General features: G+C 39.4%; 1 protein-coding gene across 1 annotated transcript in view; it reads left to right on the top strand.

Moving 5' to 3' along the window:
- Positions 1 to 19,226, top strand: part of IRS4 (insulin receptor substrate 4) — a 23,323-nt gene extending 4,097 nt beyond the window's left edge. Inside the window, exons 2-3 of the mRNA XM_015626032.3 lie at positions 591 to 741; positions 16,590 to 19,226. Of these exons, the coding sequence (XP_015481518.1) occupies positions 591 to 691 (101 nt within the window). The 3' untranslated portion in view covers positions 692 to 741; positions 16,590 to 19,226. The remainder of the gene's footprint in view (positions 1 to 590; positions 742 to 16,589) is intronic.

Here is a 19,226-nt window from a genome sequence, read left to right as displayed (position 1 = left end):
CCCTTTCATGCTTGCTTAACCATAGGAGTTAGATTGACTGCTTAGCACTGTCTTCAGAGTGGGGTAAATGCTTTTTATAATCTCCTGTGTTATTCTAGTAAAACCAGTTTAGTTGTAGTGCACCATATGAAAAACTGAGCAGCAGTGAAAGGGGATGTGGTCCTTGGCCTAAAGTATTTATGTGCCTCTTACAGGCAGTCAGAGGTGTTATGAATCTGTCATCTGCCTTTTTTTTTTTTTTTTCTTTTTCTTTTTTAAAATTAATTTTGCTAGCATAAGCATTAATGGTATTTCATGTTGTGAATTCTTGTCCTCAGGTTATGGTAGCTCTTGCTTTCACTTCTGTTTTGCTCTTTTTCCCTTCTTAGAACTAGATGGCTTCATTTTTTTTTCCTGAACTGTTTGTAATTTGAAAGCTCAAAATGGCTAAATTTGGAAATACGTTTCTTGTCTCTTCTTAATGTAGTTGAAATACATATTGTAGGGTTTTTTTTATGTGCAAATCTGCTCAGATTTATTTAGCTGAATCTTATATAAACAGAACTCAGTTTTTTTCTGTTGAAGGTTTGATGGTTCCTTTTGTGCTCTAGTCTCCACAGTATCCATGTGTCCTCTGGAGAAGCCTGGGGACCTGGCTGACCAGTATGGAGGGGGGCTCAGGCAGCCCATGGCCTTCCCATTCATCACCTAGGGCTCAACTGAGATGTAACCATTCCCTGGGATCTGTTTTTTGTGTAGCAGGTGAGGAATTCCTATGGTTGAGGAAGAGCAGGCTCTGAGCAGTATCTTCCAGGTCTGAAATTTGGGGGGGGAGGCCGCTACCTTTCAAGTTGTCAGTGATTGACAAAGCAGTTAGGTAATGCAGTTTGAAGTACCCATAAAAATAAAGATGTTGCAGGTGGGAAGAAAGAGTATGGGAAAGAGGAAGGACACTCCTGTTCATATGATAAGCTCTCATGGTGGGAGCAAAGCCAGTAATTAGTGGTGTCATGCATGTCCCCTGGCTGACATGCAAGCGTGTGTGAGTGCTGTGCTGAAACTGGAAGAGTAATCATTACTTTGGTGCCAGTGACCCACTGAGCTCCTTACAGTAATTCACTCTCCTGGTAGAAAACCATTTCTGTTGGAAATGTTTTCCTCTCTTTGCAAATATATGTATAGTCAATAATTTTTGGACTAAGAGGAAATACTTAATCATGATTGGACATTGATACTAGTCTTCTCTGTCCACAGATAAAGCAGTAAGGGGGCAGGCTGCTGCTGACTTTTATATTTTTAATATTTTTAATTACAATCTTAAATACTGGAAGGATTTATTTTTTTTTTTTAGTTTTGCTTTAGAACTGGATTTCTAAAGGTAGAAGGTATTGCTGGAGCTTAAAATTGTATAGCCTTTACTAGTGGAAGGTATAAGCCTGACTCAGCTTGCATGCCATTCAGACTCTGGCAGCACTGCTTGGGGCTGCTCAGAAATGTGTGGTTTGCCTTAGGTTTTTTTTTTTTTCCTCTGCTTTATTTTGTTGGTTGGAATCAAATTTAGAAGATGTTGAAAGTTGCCAGTCCAGGAAGTGCTTTCTTACAAAGTTAGTCTTTCAGCACTTCAAAGATTTGTCTGCTAAATGTGGAGTCAGAGGCACACTGATTGCTGCAGCTGATTTGTGTTTGTTTTGTTGGTTTTTTTTTAAAGAGCACCTCCAAAACCAGCAGAATTTTAAACTTTATCTTATTCACCTTCTATAACTAAAATCTGTGTTATAAAGTAAATTTTTTTTACAACATTAAGATGAAAGAATAACAAAGATGTTTTCCTTTTGGCTGTATTGTAAATATTACACTGAAAAATACTTTACAAGAGATACTGTGTTCAGAAATTCTATTCATGATAAGCATTTGCTTACTATTGCTGCAGCAAAGTATCTATAGCCCTGTGGTTGGGGTTTTTCCCTTCTCTTTTAAAAGTTGCAGAGGAGTGAGACGCATAACAACTGCTGGCTTTTGTTGGGAATTGAAGTTTTCTGGAAATGAAATGCATTAGAAGGAGGGAAAAACAGCTCTGTGCAAAAAACATGGGCTTTGCCTGGAAATCAAACATCTTTCTAGTCCTAATAAACACAAAATTATACAAGGCCTAACAGTTTTTTATGTAGTAGGGTAGGTGGGGTGTGGACACTGGTCACTTGTAGGGGCTCATGAAGGGGTGAACAGATTTTTGAACAGTCCAGGCTAAACGCAGCTTGCCATACTTTAATAAAGTACTCTAAATCGGTGGTGTATATCTGTTTCTCACAAATGACTTAAAATTCTTAATTATAAGGATAGCTGTTTGCTTTCACATATGAAATCATGTCTCTGAGCTATAGCAAGCACAATTTTAGAAGTGTGTATTCTTTAAACAGCTTATTGATTTCTATGGTAATAAAGTTTTTATTCTAATATTTTTAAAGTTTTCTGTAATCCAGAAAAACATTTTCACATTCTATTAAGTAGTGGAAATGAAGCTTCACTCTTGAACCTCTTGCCTACTGAAGAGATGTAGTGGGACTTTAGGTAATTGATATTTTTAATTCTTTTGGAGACTTAGCAGAACTGTGTGCTGTCTTTCTTACTGCTTTGTTCAGTCTCTCTGCCTGTAAAAGTGCTCTGTGGCTAAATCCATTCTTAAGGGAAATATTTAGCAGATGTATTTACCCTTTACTTCCTAGAAAGGAGATATCCCATCTGTATTAAATTCTGTCCGGTAAAGAACTGTGTATCTTCTCTCTGAACCACCATTTTATTGGAAGGAAAACACTTCCTGGCTTTGGATTTTGATTTGCTTTTATGTTTTGTTTTTGTTTACTTGAATGGCATATTGTGTTCTGTGGCTCAGCTGTGTTCTCCAAACTGTGTCCGCCGAGGGTGGTGGAGTGGTTCCCAATGCATCGCTGCTCCCTCATTGTAATTCCCCAACTACTTCTGGTTCAGGTTCACTGATGTGAATCAAAGTTTTTTTTCCACCTTCTCCATTCATGACGTGTGTGGAGGGGGGGGATAGTACAAACTTGGGATGGTAACTAGGCCTGACTTGTTATTAAACTTTCTTTGGGGGGTTTAGGCAAAGCTGAACTCAGGTTCTATGTTGATAATGAACAAAACAGTGTAAGATCCTGATTTTCAGTGCTTGCAATTTAAGGAGGTCATTAGCAAAACAATTTCATCATGAAATTGTTACACAGTATTGAAGCAAATGGTTTGCATTTTTGAGTACATGAATCTGAGTCATGACATTTTGTGCTTGGAGTAGAGAACACTAAAGCTATTTCAAACAGGGCTTAACTAATGTATGCCTTGTTATTGGACCTTGTTGAAACTAGGAGGATAATGAGAATGGGCAGTAATAAAATGTATGATACATATAATACAAGTTTCTTCAGTCTTAATTAGAAATATTATACCTGCAAAGATATCCTGGACTCAAAGAACAACTTAGAGTAAATGTAATATTCAGTTTAATAGCAACTCAGCTATTTTGCACCCACTCTTCAATCTTATCTGCTACTCTGTGAAATTTACCTGATACTCTAACACTATGCTAAGATATTATTTAAGATGTTCTTTAAAGTGCAAGATTATAATATAATTGTTCCTCACCTTTTTAATCTCTCCTGTGCTAGACTGGATGAGAGTGCTGTGTACATGTTGGGAAGCTGAGAGGAATGAAAACACCAACAGCTGTAAAGCAAAACTTCTATTCCAAATTGTCCAAATCCTTTCTGGTAACTTACATATGTCAAATGTAAAATCTTGAAGAATATAAGGAACAATATGCACTTCAAGAAATTCAGAAGCTGAATGTTTTAGCTATTACTAAAACAATAGTTTTAGTAAATTAAACTGTAAATTACAGTTACGGTATATGAAGCAAATAACCAGTCCTTTTGGGTTTCTAAGCAGTGATTTTAAACTTTGTTTAAACTAAGGCCCTTCTGTATTGGCAGAATACTTAAAACAGGGGCCCATTTAAAAATAATTTGAAGTACTCTTCTGCAGCACATCCAAATGCTGCTGTGTATCCTACATCTTTGAAGTAGTGCTGGGATAATAATTCTTTAAAAAACCAAAACAAACCATTTTAATCTTATTGTAACTTTAATAATATTGGTTAACTTACAGCTATGCTTAACTTCTTCTTGAGTAGTATGTGAGCTGCTGAAGACACAACAGATTTTTGCCATGTGGCGTGGGAGTGACATATTTGACCAAGAATCAGTTCAGTTTTACGTGTACTTTGGTGAGGAAGTCTGAGACAAGAATGTTCCCCTGCCATTGAAAGAGAATGCTTACAGTGTTGAAATACTTCTGGAAATCAGTTTTCCAGATTTTACATCCATAGTTGCAGCTGATGGTGACATTTATCTTTTTGTAACTCTAAAACCATTTGCTTGTAGCTGTCTAGTAGCTTGCAGAATGCAGGGAGGTCTGTGAGTAATCCAGCTCAGAGTGCCTTTTGTGGTTGGTTTTGGGTTTTTTCTTATTTTAAAGTCTTTTGTTGAAATCTTAAATGCATTATTACCCTTTTACTCTTCCCTCTACAACTTCCCATTTTCCCCTCCTTCCTTGATGTCTGAGTTCCTTGTTCCCCTGTTGCTGGGGCAGCAGGTTGGAGTTGCAGAGGGAGGGCAGTGCTTGTTCAGTCTTTCCAGAGGCTGTATTCCAGCATGTGATTACTGTGGTGTCACTAGGTATTTCTTTGGGGTTTTTGTATGTCCAGTGGTATGTTAGCAGGAGGTAGAATTTGGGTTTGGTTTTGTCTGTTTATGGCCTTTTTTCTATGAAAGGATCTTTAATACATTTTCCTGATTTTGATTGCTTGCAGGATGATTTATACCTTGAGGTTTTGGGTGGTACTTAAGAGCTTATAGTACTGTGTTGTACTTCGGTTTGTGTGTGCTCTGTTGATCTGTGGTGCTCCCAAAACCATGCTGAATTCTGTTGATTGCGCTAACAAGTTCGTTTTTCTGAGCTGAAAACACTCCAGAGTTCTATTTTAGGCACTTGCGATCAAATGTGGCGTTCTTCAACTCAAAGGAAAATGGCGTGATGAAACTGGAAGGCAGGTGTGAGAGAGTCAAGCTTTCTGGAGCCTGGGGATATACTGTTACTCTTGTTATCTCCTGAAAATGGCCTATTATCTTAAGATGAATCCTTAAATGGTGTGTAATGACTTGGCTGGAGAACTGTTCGATGGTCCACCCTGAAAATTTGCTGTTTAACTTTTTTCAATTTTGATTCTATATATTCAAAACAGTTCTATGATCAAATTGCATTGTTGTCTTGCAGGTTTAGGCAGTGGCAAGGGAAAAATGGAGACGTATGTTCCAGTTTTAATCAAGACCTGGAACTCTGTGAAGGTCACTCAAGCTTAGGGATGGTTTAGGATTTACTTGAGAGGCAGAGCCGTGATCGGGAAGGGATTTCTTGCATACTTGAGAGCAGTGAGCCTGACTCACCAAAGGCATTTCAGAGGTGTTGCTGAGTATCTTATCTGAATGATCTTAAACATATGTAAGTGTTTGAATTTTGCTTCAGGTGTAGCATAACCCTAGGAACAACAGTGTTAGTAGACTTGGCAAGAATTTTCTGCCCTCTTCAAGTCATGAGCTGTATCTTAAGGGCCAGAGATTGCTTATATCCGAACATTATTTTTCTGTTGATTTACGTCTATGGCTGGATGCAAACCATTTAGACTGCATGTGTGTGTGTATACGTTTGTTTTGTGTACCAGTGGTTGGTGAGTTAAGTGTGAGTTTTTATTCTTCCAAGAAGAGTGTGTTTTTGAAAGAAGTGACTTATACTGAAATTACTATAGTTAAGATTTTGCTGTAATTTCAAGGTAAAGATACAACTTAATATGACTGAAGAAAATGGAAAACTTAATAAATTACTGCTAAGGATAAATAGGGGTTGTATTCACTGCATTGCATTTGTATGTTATGAACTTCTGTAAATACCAAACTGAATTATTATTTACGGCATTAAATAGATAAGAATAGTACTTCCTTTTTGCTAGGGTATGAAAGGCTGATAAATATGCTGCCTACTTGGAGAAAGGTTTCCTTTTTAGTAGAACAGAATTTTGCAGAAAGACTGAGGATATCAAGATGCTTTTTTTCCTTCTGAAAGTTGTAGGAAACAATATCAAAAGGGCTGCAAAAAAAACATTAAAATTAGTTTCTGAATTTATTGAGGCACTGTTGAGGGGTACTCTCCTTCCACAGGGAGTAGTGTGATTCTGTTGCTTTACTCATGCTGACCCAGTTTTCTTTATTGTTTATGGTTCTTGCTGTCCAGATGAATTTGCCATGTAACTTTTTTTCCTGATGGATAGCCTGAGCCTGAATTATATTTTGGGAACAACTTCTTCTTACCCAGATCTCTTAGGCTAGCAGGATTTTGGGAAATTCTCAGTGACAGTGAAGCAGATGTTGCATCACTGATGAGTATGTACTGACTGCATATTAGCCCAAGCAGAGGTTTTCTTGTGAGCTGTGGGATACATCATTTGCATGAAACCCCTCTTTAAGCTATTGACAGGCACTGGTGTTTCTATTTCCTGTATGGAATTATTATGAATCTTAAGTTAATCTGTCAGAACAATTTGTAAGTGCTTTGCTTTTCCATTAGTACATTTGTTTCTTAACAACATCTGCTTTTTGTTATGTGAAATGCTGTGGGAGGCCATTTTGTCTATATTTCACTGTGTGATTTTTTTTGGGGGGTGGGTGGGATTTGTATTTAAGTGTTTTCAGAACAAGACGTTTTTAAATTGCATATTGTGGTGAACAGGAAATCAGAAATGAGATGAAAAAATGAACATTTGATCTTGAGGTCATTCAGACGTTATTACATCAGTCTGTTAATGAAAGTGTGTAGCTCTAGATAGGATCTCTCCAGACATGATCTCTACTTGTGGAACCTGAACAGGTAGACAGGATGGAGGTCCCCATATGGTGCCACAAATGCAAATGTGTTGGTCCCTCTCCTAAGGAGCTTACAATTTAAAGATAAAATTAAAAAGATGGATGAAACCTAATGTGCTGGGTTGGAGAGTAAGATAGAGATCAAGGCTGCTGCCATTGGCAGAGTCCGGATAAGAGCCTGGAAGAGGTAAAGGGCTGCTGAGAGTGGCTGTAGGAGAGGAAGCTGGTGGAGGCACTTGGAAGGGTATACACATGGCAGGGAGCAAGGGAAGGTAGTGAGCTATAAATACAGAGGTCGTAATGGTTTAAACGACTTGAAAAGGATGAGGTAAATGTCAGAACACTGGTCAGGATATTAATCTTGGTAAGCGGAATGTGGGCCAATGTATATCTCTGAGTTAGGAGCATGTCCCAATGTTTACTTCTCCCTTTTAGATGTGGAATGTGTTTTTTTTTTTTCCTATTTTTATTTATTTTCCTTTTCTTTATGTTAATTTTCCTGCAGACATGTGGCTGGTAGATTTGATGTGAGCAGGTGTGCAGGAATGCATACCAAAACACAGGGTCACCCTGTGCAGCATCCCTTGGCAGTTAATGTCCTGTGGACTGGGATCTCTCTTCTTGGTGAGACCTTGTTCCAGAAGCAGCCGAGCTGGTAGAACTGCCTTGGTGTTACTACTGGATCATTCTTGGAATTTTTTTTTAGGTGGTATCTCTGAGTTTCAGGCAGTCTTCTAGCAATAGGGAAGAGGCACAGTGGGGCTTGGAAGATAATCACCTTTAGGATTTGTAACCAATGCACCAGAGCATTTGGAGCCCATCTCTAGGTGTGGAGGTCTGCATGGGACCTACTCATTACTGCTGTAGTGCTGTCAGTTGCAGGAATGATGCTTGTGGAAGCTGGAGTGCAGCAAAATCACTTTCACAAGAGAAAGTTACTTTATTTCTGTGTCTGTAGATCAGGTAGAACAGATGCTGCAGTGTTTTTGGGTAAATCTGGAAGTGGTGGCAACATCGAGGCTTGATTCACTGTTGAGGGTATGAGTGATTGAAATACTAACGTTGACATGTTCCACAAGCTAGACAGTAAACAACAGTTGGACACTGTTGATTAAATGTTGTCTGTGTTGAGTCAGTTTAACTCTGCCCTTGTCAGCTCCCAAACTACTCCTGGAAGTCGGAAGGTGCAATCCTTGGCTCTTGGGCATGTCCTGAGGTTTGAGAAGATGTTGCTTCACACATGCAGTCCAATGTGAACCTTCCTTTTCCTCCCCTGTGTAAGCCAGGGTTTGGGGTATCCTAATATTAATGGAGAGTCAATAATATAATAATTAGGAAATGTAAAAAATTGATGCATGCCACTGCTTTGTGTGATAGCACATTTATTTTTCTATGTAGGCACATATGAACCTGCACAGGTGTGTAACTATTGTGGGTATGTGGCTGTGTAGTAACTTTCTGCCTTTGACAGTCATTTATGGTGCTAGAGGTGAAAGAAAAGGGTAGTGCTGAATCGTTGCAGGTGTTGATGTCTAAAGTGGTAAGAGGGAAGGGATGAATTACAACAGGTAGAAGAAACTTAATGTAGAAATGAAGTTTTGGGGAAGATGGTTTGAAAGGTAGGGAGCTGTTTCCCGTTAGTCATGAGTGACACTACACTTTCTTTTGGTTGTGTAGAGTAGTTTGGCTGACTAAAGCCCCAGACCTTTGCCTGCAAGCAGACACTATCCAGCTGAGGAAGAGCAGGGCAAATGTGTATAGTACCTCCCACAAATGTACACCCAAACCTCTGATTTTCTTTTTTTTTTTTTTTCCCCCCCGTTTTCAGCTTGGGGGATTCCTTGAGCCTGATGTTGTTTGTCTGCTTTATAATTCTTTCTCTTTAATCCAAGTACTTTTCCAGTTTCTTTGATCCTGTATAAACTCCCTGTATCCACAGCAGCCTGCAATCCATCAGGGCATTTTGCATGCAGACCTCTGTCCATTTTGGACCCTGCTCCGTACCAGCTTTGATGACAGCCCCTGGTTTGTGTAGTGGAAGAGATAACAAATATTACCTTTTTTCTCCAGGCGACTTAGGATTGTATAGATGCTGTGCCCTCCTCTGCCATACACTTGTCCAGTAGGTTGTACCACATGTAGTGTGGAACTGTGGTATAATCTGGGCTTTTAAAATTTTCTGTTATGTACCAATACTTCTCTGCAGGCTGAAGGGTTCTTGTTACCAGTCCATTCCTCACTGGGAAGGTGTCACACCTTGCAGGGTAATTAGAAATTTTTTGCACTGCTGAAGCTTCCCAAGTATTCCAAGTCCTTTCTAGATGCAAGAAGCAGGGCTGTGCATGCAGAAGTGTTTGCTGTGGCTGTTTTCTTTCCTATTTATTTCCAAACAGTTCATAATGCCCACTTTGTAGCAAGAGTACAGAGAGGGAATATTCCTCCATATTGGCACTGGGGACTCCTGACCTTTGTCATGGGAGCAGAGAGAATTGCAGCAGGTGGTATTCTCAGAAGCCACACAGACAACTTCGAGGTTTTTTTGCTAAAATTTACCCATATTTTCTGTGGTTCAGGTCAGATGCAGTAACACACACACTTGCTGTGAGAATGCTTTTTTTCAAAAGCAGAAACTTTTTTTTCATTCTTCTGCAACATGAAAATCTGAAAATTTGAGCTACGTATTTTGAAGTGCAGAAAAGTTACTTTTTAGTGTTGTTGTGTTATATTGTTGTGTAATAGAAATTTAGTTTAAAACCTCCAAATAAATGAACTCAAAAAAGCCTCCAGCAACTTCTTGTCAAGCTGTCCAGTGAAATTTGAGTTGGTATTCAACCTTTGCCAAAACTGCAGGCAAGTTACTAATTCTAGGAATAGTATCAACAAAAGATAGGCGTTAAGGGAGTGTGCATAAGGCCTTCCTAGAAACAACCCTGCTGTTTATCTGAACGGGGGAAAAAAGCCACTGTTGAAAGAGATAAGGCATTTCTGCAAAGTGAGTAGAAATTATCTGAAAGCATCGGAGAGGTTTTTAGCTTGTGAAATTGCTGAGCACTAATAATCGCAAAACCATGTTTTGAATAAACAGTTGTGCATAAAGTTTATTTGTAAGAGTAACTTTGCCTTCTAAATTTTAGAAATACAGCTTGAAGTCTAATTCACTGGGATATTATTAACAGTTTCTGTGTTTGAAATAGTTTATCCAGTGAGAAGTGGGTCATGCAAAAATTTTTAAACCAAATTTTGCTTTTTTTTTTGCTTGTGGTAAGTCAGTAAAATTATAGGTTAATTAGCTGATTTTGAGCATCCTTAGTCTGTTGTTGGCTGAAGAAAGTACATGGAATATGTGCTTGGTGGTCAACAGGTTGTCAAACACCTTACCAAATCAGGATGTCTCTGTGTCAGGGCCTCATTTGGGTCACCCAGGCACCATAACTGCACATGTAAGGGCTGTAGCAAGTGTGTCAGGTTTTGATTTGTGTTTGTAGACTTGGTGTCTTCCAGGTGCAAATTAAGAAGACTGCTTTTCTTAAGTAACACTATTTGCCTCTAGCAAGGTGTAACGCTATGCCATTAAAATTAGAATTCCAAGAAATAGGACAATGGCATGCGATAGTAACTGTGTATTTGGTAAGATTCAGAGCAAAAGAAGAATTTTCACCAATTTATGAAGAATGTATTTGGGCAAATGACCCCTCCCTGGCCTGCCTGCCATGGGGAGGGCTCCGTATGGAACTCACTGCTATCCTCCTGCCCTGGCCTGGCTGCTGAACAAAATGCTTTTGGATGCCACTTTGTGTTCTGAAGTTGTTCTGGGTTTAATGCTTTCCTGAACAACAGGAATATTGTGTGGCCTTGTGCACAAAAAGTCTAGGGCTGCTCTGCTACTTTTGATCTTTGTAAATCAGATTAATTCTGATTTCCCTCTAACCTGAAGTTCAGGAAATTGAGAGCTGCAACATTGTTCTCCAGAAAGCATTAAGCTTGTCTTTGACATGGAGATTTTAATAATTTCATTATCTTAAATTAATATCTTCTATAAGCAAAGCTTTTATCCTTTTAGGAATCAATTGCAAAATTATGTCAGCAAAAGCCTTTCCTGTAAAAACAGGTATTATTTAGAAGGCATTTCTTTGAGAGAATTAGGGTATATCTGCTGTGCTCTCGGAGACTCTCAGTATGTTTCAAAGTCTCCTGACCTGTATGGCCTTGATAATTCAGATGCAGGAAATGAAGTGTAAATTTGGTATAGTCTCATCTCATACATCTTCAAGTGGAGCACACTGTTTGAATCTAATTAATTACAACTGATTTATATCTCTGCCACTTATTTTTATAAAAGGATATGATTTTTGTATAGAAAACTTGTAGAGTGCTTTCTCAGTGTGTTGTTCCTTAATTTGAAACAAATCATTTTTGTGCAGTGGCATGCTGCCATCCTATTTTAAATATTTCCCCCTTAGTTTCTGTTTTGCCTTGTGATCCTTTTCCTCTGATTGTTCCTCAGCAAAATTCAGACAACTGCATGTAGTTTTATAATCTGATCCCATCTTAAACTGATGAATTGAAATTGAATTGTGTAATCAAGAGAATGATGCTTCAATTTTCCATGCTTTGCTTATATATTTAGTGAGATGAACCTTGAAAATGTTTGGATCCTTTCTAGACTCATTTTCCATATTAAACATTGATAAGAAGTTGAATCTGTACTGTTGCCAATAGTCTGAAGCAGCAGAGCTCAGTTTTGAATAAAGGCTGAAGCTTTTGTGCAAAATCTGTTAATAGAGCTGAAGTTTGGATAGAAAAGCCCAGTGGAGGGTGCAGTGCAATGAAAATTACTTTGAGTAGTATATTTCTGGGCTGCCTTGAAATTTTTTTTGCAAAGTTTTTTTTGCTGCTTGTTTGTTGTCATGATCAGTTACCAGAGTTTTTTAATTTTTATTTTTTTGGCAGAGTGAGTAGATTTTCTTGGAAGAGCTTGTGACAGTCCAGGAACAGCTCTGTGTTTACACTGGAAGCAAGGGTTGTCTGATCTGGCCACCAAGTTTTATTTGGTGGCATTTTCGTTTGAGAGCTTCAGGGGAATGCTGGGTTACTATGTGACAATTGTACCTCTTGTCTCTGCTAGTTCACATCCCATAATTTGTTTACCTTACAGAAGAGTTTCTTCATCCCTTTCTCTGACACCTTCCTTTACTGTTTAGTCAGTGCTGAATTAAATCTATTCATATGGGATCTGGTATGAAGTGCTAATCTGGTTTTTACTGTTGATCAGCAGTTCTCTTATCTGTACTATTAACATAGGAAATTGATGTCTGAGGAATCTTATGAGACTGAAATAAGATTACTCAGCTTCACAGAAGAACTGCTGTTTTCTTCAAGCACTGCATGGCCTCATTAGGTTTCCTTCACCAACTGGTTAATGAAAAAACAGAAACAGTTCAGGTGTGGGAGAGAAGAACCTCTCAAAATAAGGCCATGTCCCTTCTAAAGGATACTTCTGGTAGGGGCGACAGAAATGGGAATCTAGGTGTTAGCAGCACAACATACACTGGCCTTGTTCTCACATTAAATCCATTTTACACCTCTTATGATGAACAGCTTCTCTTGTGGTGAGGAGCCTCATGATAAACCTCCCTGGTGCCCACGTGACCCCAAGGTCCCGCTTGCCCCCCCTGTGGGCAGTGGGAGCAGTGACCTGTGAGACTCAGTGAATGGGTTGTGTGATCCGGCACAGCTCTGGAGGTAGTCGGGGGAAGGTCCAGCAGCTGTGTGGTTTAGGAATTGTGCTAGGGCTCGGGACTGTGACCACTCATCTGGCTTTGGCTGGGCTGCAGACCCCAGTGGCTCCTGGGTGCAGACTCCATTGACTGTAACATGGGATTTCTGTGATGCCTGGAAGTTGGTGCTGGGTGACCTGTGGGCCTTTGGTTGCAGCACAGATGGACTTCAGAGAATGGCCCTCGGGAATGGTGGTGACTGCAGTAGTTTGTGGGAGGGATCTTGCAAGACTTCAGTCTCCTCTTAGATTTCAGATGAAATATTTTTCTTTTATATGGTCAAGTTTCACAAGTTGCTGTTAGCCTTTTCTGTCTGAGACTGATATATATAGATATCTATATCTATATCTATCTATATCTATCTATCTATATATATATATATATATACACATACATGCTTGATACTTTTACACCAAGAAGGTGCTGGTGGCTCAGTGCACCAGCCAGCTGTACTGCTCCAACTGCAATATTGCAGCACCTTTAGTTAGGGGATTAGGGAAGTGGTGACAGCCAATAGCTCTGTGTATGAAAGACTCAAGTCTTTATGGGACTGACATCAGCTTGTAGGTAATGTTTACATGAAACTCGATTATGTTTATTTACAGTTCACACAATTCTGTTTTACCTTAAAGAAATGTGTTGAAGTGTAGTCTATAATCATGGGAGCAGGAAATAAATGAGCTCTTGTTCAGGATGTGCAGTTTTGGGAAGGGGAGATGCTGCAGGGAGGTCCCAGGCTTTCTTCTAGTTTCTGATAAATTAATCTGTGCTGTTTGGGGTTCTGCCCAGAATTATCTGATGCTCTTGCTTTAGAATTGGTTGCCATGCTGCTGCCTGAGTACATCAGGCTGCTTCAGAGAATTAAACTTAAGACATAAGCAGGCTTGAGTTTTTTTGCTCTTAAGCCTTTCCCCTTCCTCTCCAAATATCTTAAATGTAATTTGGCATTAGTTTATGAAAATTTTCAAAACATTTTAGGTGTAAATACAGAGTTCTGCCATTTGGGATTGTCTGATTCAAGCAAGCGGGCCTCTGCTCTTCAAAATATTTTTGGATGTCTTGGAGAGATGAGAATAACTTGTCAAACAGCTTTCAGGTGTGCCTTATGTGTGAGGCATGGAGGAGAAATGTCCTGACAAAAGCAGAGACAGTTTTTGAAGTTCCTTTTATGTGAGCTTACAGGTCCATAGTAAGGAAAGAGTGGGGGGATGCTGGTAAAGTTAATTTTTATTGAGTGTAAGTTTAATATAGAAGCTTTAACTGTTTTAATGTTTGACTTGCATACATCACTAAGGTGTGATTCATTGCAAGCTGTGGTGCCTATTTTCGTCCTTTGGTCTTAAAACAAAACAATATTTTTTAAAGAGGAAAATTATTTCAGAAATAATAGCTTCAGTTGGCTTTTGTAAAAACAAAGCTTTCGCTGGCCACATCATGCTCTGTGTACCAAGCAATAGCTTTTTGTAGTGATCTTATGATATCTGAAATAACACGGTGGATGCAAAAAGCAAGCAGGGAACAGAGCCTGTATGAAACTAAGTTACACAGGCTTCTCACTCTGGCCGGAGAAAGCCTAAGAAAGAATCCAAACAGTCCTTGGTAAAGGACAACAATCTTTGCAAGGTGGTGTTTAGGAAAACAGTCAAGGGGTGTTTGGGGACCCACAAACTGGGTCAACCCACTTACCCAGTGGTGGTGATGTGTTGCTTTAATGACCAATGGGAGTTCTACCTCTCAGATTTTCTCGAACCTGTCTATAAAAGAAGATCAAGAGCAATAAACTTCGCTGTCTTGGACTACACAGCTAAGAGAGTCATGTTGTACTCGCTGTTTCTAATGTAGTGCGACATAACACAAATAGAGATTCTCAAGTTGTGGGTGTATTTTGGCTGTTTATTCCTTCAGTTGAGGAAAACTAAGTTACAGTATTTTTGAAATCACTGAAATATTTGAAAAATGAAACACAGGAACCTGGACCTTGATGAGGGCTATGTACGGTTAAAAGAGTGTTTCTCCTGAAGCAGAAGTATAGAGACCCCTCTGTACTTCCATGCTGCTACCAACCCTGCCATTCCCTTTGTCTCTCTGTCTCTGGAGCCATGGGCAACCTTTGCTGAGTGCTGGGATGGGGCAGGGCTGCTCAGCTGAACTCTGGTCCTTTTTCTATTTTTTTTTCTTTATTCTTTTGGGGGGGCAGTACTTTTAGCTGGACAGAAATCATAAGTTCTTTTGCACAGGGTGGAGTTTGTGTGTGCGTACCTCATGATTGGTTTGTAAATAAACATACAGGTTTGCATTATTACTCATAATGCTTATTCTTTACATGGTCATCTTTAGCTTATCTCTGGAGTAGAGGTAAGGAAGAACTGTGAGATCTTCAGCAGTGAGATGTAACTGATTTCCTTGTGACCCACCAGAAGAGCATGGGCAGGATTAAGCCCTGAAACCCCTTACTCTGTTCTAGGGGTCTTTGCTACCATTGCTGTGCTGTGTAATGAAGTGTTCACATATTGCAGCTCAGGCAGCTCCCATAACAGGGAGAGAGCTGGCATTGTGTGGCTTTGAGGGAAAAAGTAGCTGACATTTCTGTACCTGTTATTTTTTGAAGACTAAACCTCTTGCACTCATTGTTTCTCAATGAGAGCAACAGGCTGTTTCCTTCTTTGCTGTACTGCAAGGAAACATCCTGTAGGTACGTATCTCAAACCTTGGAGAAGGTGAGCAAAGACACCTGCCTGGCAGAGGACAGTGCCCTCAGTCTTGGCTGAGAGCATAAAAATGGTGGAAGAGGACAGTCTGTCTCAGCTTAGAGACAGTGTGATTCACTGGGTGTATTGGCAGTAGCCCTCCAGACTGAAAATTAGTGTTCATGTTGGATCAACTGGGAGTGGAAGAGGTTTTGTAGAGAGCTGGAAAGTGACTTTTTATGTTCCTCATTTGTGTTCATGCAACTGCAGAAAGCATTTGCATGTCATTCATCACTTTTTCTTCCATGTCAGGAAACTCTTGAGTTGTTCTCACCTTGGCATGTGTGTGGTTAATTGCAGGGCTGATACTGTGCTCTGATGGCAGACTCCCTCCTGTTTTCATTTCTGCCTTGTCATCCATCTGTATCTTCCTGAAATATAAGAGTATGTTTTTTGCCCCTCATTTTAGCAAGCACTTGGACTTCTGCCTTTTCCAGTCAGTTTGAAGCCCCTGAAGAAGGGAGCTGGCTGTAGCTGTGTGCTTTTATACTTGGGTGTTGCCATTCAGCGAGACTTTCTTCAAAAAGGCATGACTGTACTCTGAGGTGTTTCTAACTAAATAAAGCTTTTTCCTGAAAAGCTGAGGACAGGGCACACAGCTGTCATGACTTGCTGCTCCTTGCTTGGAGCTGGAAGTGCAGGGAGTGTTGGCGTTGCAACTCTGCCCTGATGAGTGGGAATGTTGGCTGCTGCCTTCATCACACCTGGTAAGCATCACTGCTGGGGTTCCCTGCACTGTGCAACCTCAGCAGGGAGTGGGGCACGGTGGAGTGGACTGCTGTGAGCCTTGGTCCATCCTCAGCATGGACTGGCAGGATGGGCTGGCGGCTGCCCCAGTTCCTGTCCAGTCTACACATGTCACTCTGGCTGCAGTGGCTCTTCAGTGTTTGCTTCAGACTGCATTGTTCTTCCTTCCCTCAGGATCTCTGAAAGGTTGGCATCTGGGAGTGTCCCCTCCCTCTTCAAGGGACCTGCATTCTGCAGTCAGCAGCATTCATTCCTGCAGTGGATAAGCTCCATGTGTTCTCCTCCCTAGAAAACAATTTTTTCTGATATAACTTGCATCTGAAATGTCACTGACTTTTTTTTCCCCCCCTCCTTTCTAGACTGATTGCATTGCCATGGAAACCATTGTTGGAAGAGAAGACTTTGCTGGTAACTCCAGAAACTGTGTGGTGCTTTTGGAAGCAAAGCTCAGCTCCAGCCAGCTATTTTCATTTCCACCAGCACGGACATAGACACACATCCGTTTAATTATTTTTTTCATAGAAATCAGCTCTCTACAATTGAATTAATTTGAATTGACCTTTTTTCATAGCTGTGCTTTGGTGATGGAATTTGGTCTTTCATGTCATATCTATTTGGGAGGCAGTGTGAATGCTAATAGGACATCCATGTATATCCCTTTCTTCTTCCTTCCTCTCGTTAATTTTAAAGAAAAAATTATATTCTGATAAGTCAAAGCTGGTTTTTCATTGTCTGTTTAACATGGGTTTTACTTCTCTGGTACATTAACAAGTGGTTAGCTTAAAACATGTATTGCTTAGAAATACTTGGGCAGTACAGGATTTTTCCAGGTGACTGGGTAGAAGGAGAGGTAGAGGTGTACATTAGCTTGAGGGGTGAACCTGTGGGACTGGATGGGTCTGAGGAAAAGAGACTTCTTCTGCCTTTTTTTTATTTTATTTTTTTTTAAGGTTTTACTTTTATGGTACAAGAGGTATTTCTTGAGCATAGGCTAGAGGCTTTTAAAGCAAGTGTCTGTCAGAGCTTAAATGGAAATTTTTTTGCTCAGAATTTTGGAATGTACAGAGTAGGATTAATGGGCTGCTTGTCTTGTAGTTTGTTTTTGTTCTTGTTTATAAATATGAATTGTGTAAAATTATGTTTTTGTTCATGGATTCAAATGGAGAACTGCAGAGTCGTATCCAATGTTTGTGACTTCTGCATTAGACTTGTCATCTGTAGCTTTTTAAAGGGAAACCACCCTAGTTGGTCATGCGTTCAACAAAAGTCCCACTTTTAATTTGGGACTATTTTTGTTCTTCCTTTCTGGCATAATGGGGAAAAAAGTAAAATGCTGGCTTATCAATTGTCTTTATCCCACTGACAGAAACATTAATAATGACTATTTGACATTTTTAAAATAAGCCCTGATTTTTCTACAATTTAAGTGCTTCACTCTTGTACTGAATTTTATTTTGGTTGAAATGAGTTTAGCTTTTTAAGACTGCTATGAATTTAAAAGAGCATGACACTAGTCATTGGTACATGCAATGGATTATATAAAAGGCACTGAAAGGGTTTCAAAGTGGTACACAAATCCTCATGCTGTACTGCACCACACAGCTGGGAATCCTCCACAAGTATATTGTACAATGGATGTGCCAGGCTGCCTCACCTCCAACAGACAACCTTTAGATTGCTGGTATAATTTGTGTAACAAATTAGACACTGTCAGCTTGAATTGTTCAGTGATGTGTACCCAGATCTACTTCTGCGTAGTAATAAAATGTACGTGTCACTAAAATAGGAGGTGATTGTTTTGTTTTTGTTTTTTTTTAGGAAACGTACCAATCAGTTTACACAGTGTCTAGTGGCAGGAAAAACTGTTGCTGCAGGGTTTAAAAGCACAGACCTGTTTTTGATTCTGGAAGAGATGTTTCAATTGGTACAATTACTTGCTGCTAAACATACATAAATTAAAAACACGACCACTCTTATAGACCATGATACTGTCTTGCCATATAGCTGTTGGTTGGTCTCATAAATGAATAATGCAATACATAGACAAGTTTTTATAAAGCTTTACATCTTTTCTAAGAAATCAAAATTTGGATGAAGATAGTTCTAAACATTTAATGTGAAAGGAAAAGGTTGTTTTGAAGAAATTTGTTACATACTTATTTCATATTAGATTCCCTGAGGCTGCCATTGTACAATATACAGCACTGATGTAATACATGCTGAATAAATAAGTAAATGGGTAACCTCAAGTATAGTGGTACAAGTACTAATGGGTACGGCATAATAAATATGCAATCTTTTTGAATCTCATAGTTTACAGCACCTAATTTATTCAGTATTGTGCTGGAAGAACATTTTCAGATGATGTAAAACATATCACTATATATACTATCTTCCAGCTACCCGTTTATGCTGCTGTATAGTACAAAAATACCAATGATAGAACAATGTTTGTCCTGTAAATTTAATTTGATATTGGACAGTTACTGTCTGTACAAACTAAAACATATATGGTTGAAACTGTTAATTATATTTGCTATTTCTGCTCCACAGATCTGTTTTAAAGTTGGGCTGATTGATCTAGCTTTGTCTTCCATTGTAAATATTGTTCTGTTGTTTTCTTTGTAAAACACATCGCGTTTGCGGTTTTGGGAGACTGGCTTGAAGCTCTGTATAGTGTTTATATTTATCTGACTTGGCTTTCCATAGAGCTACTTGCAGTAAATATGTGTTCACGTAGCTCTGTGTCTGAGTTTTATTTTTAAACAAACTTCTGCGTTTTTCTGTCAGACCTCCTGCTGCTTCTCCTGAAAGTGGTTTTGTCACCCTGTGTGTCCCTGAAGATTTTGAGAAGTTTTTAGCATTGTTTCACACTAGCAATTCCCCATCTCTCCAGTTTTTTTTGACTTAGTCTAGAAGGTAACATACAGAAAAAGGCCTAGAAGTTTTCTTTGCCATGGATTCATAGTGCCTGTAGACAATTAAGCTTTGGAATT

The sequence above is a fragment of the Parus major genome, chromosome 4A, assembly GCF_001522545.3.
Source record: "Parus major isolate Abel chromosome 4A, Parus_major1.1, whole genome shotgun sequence".
NCBI classification, from domain to species: domain Eukaryota; kingdom Metazoa; phylum Chordata; class Aves; order Passeriformes; family Paridae; genus Parus; species Parus major.
This window is presented reverse-complemented; position numbering and strand designations above follow the sequence as displayed.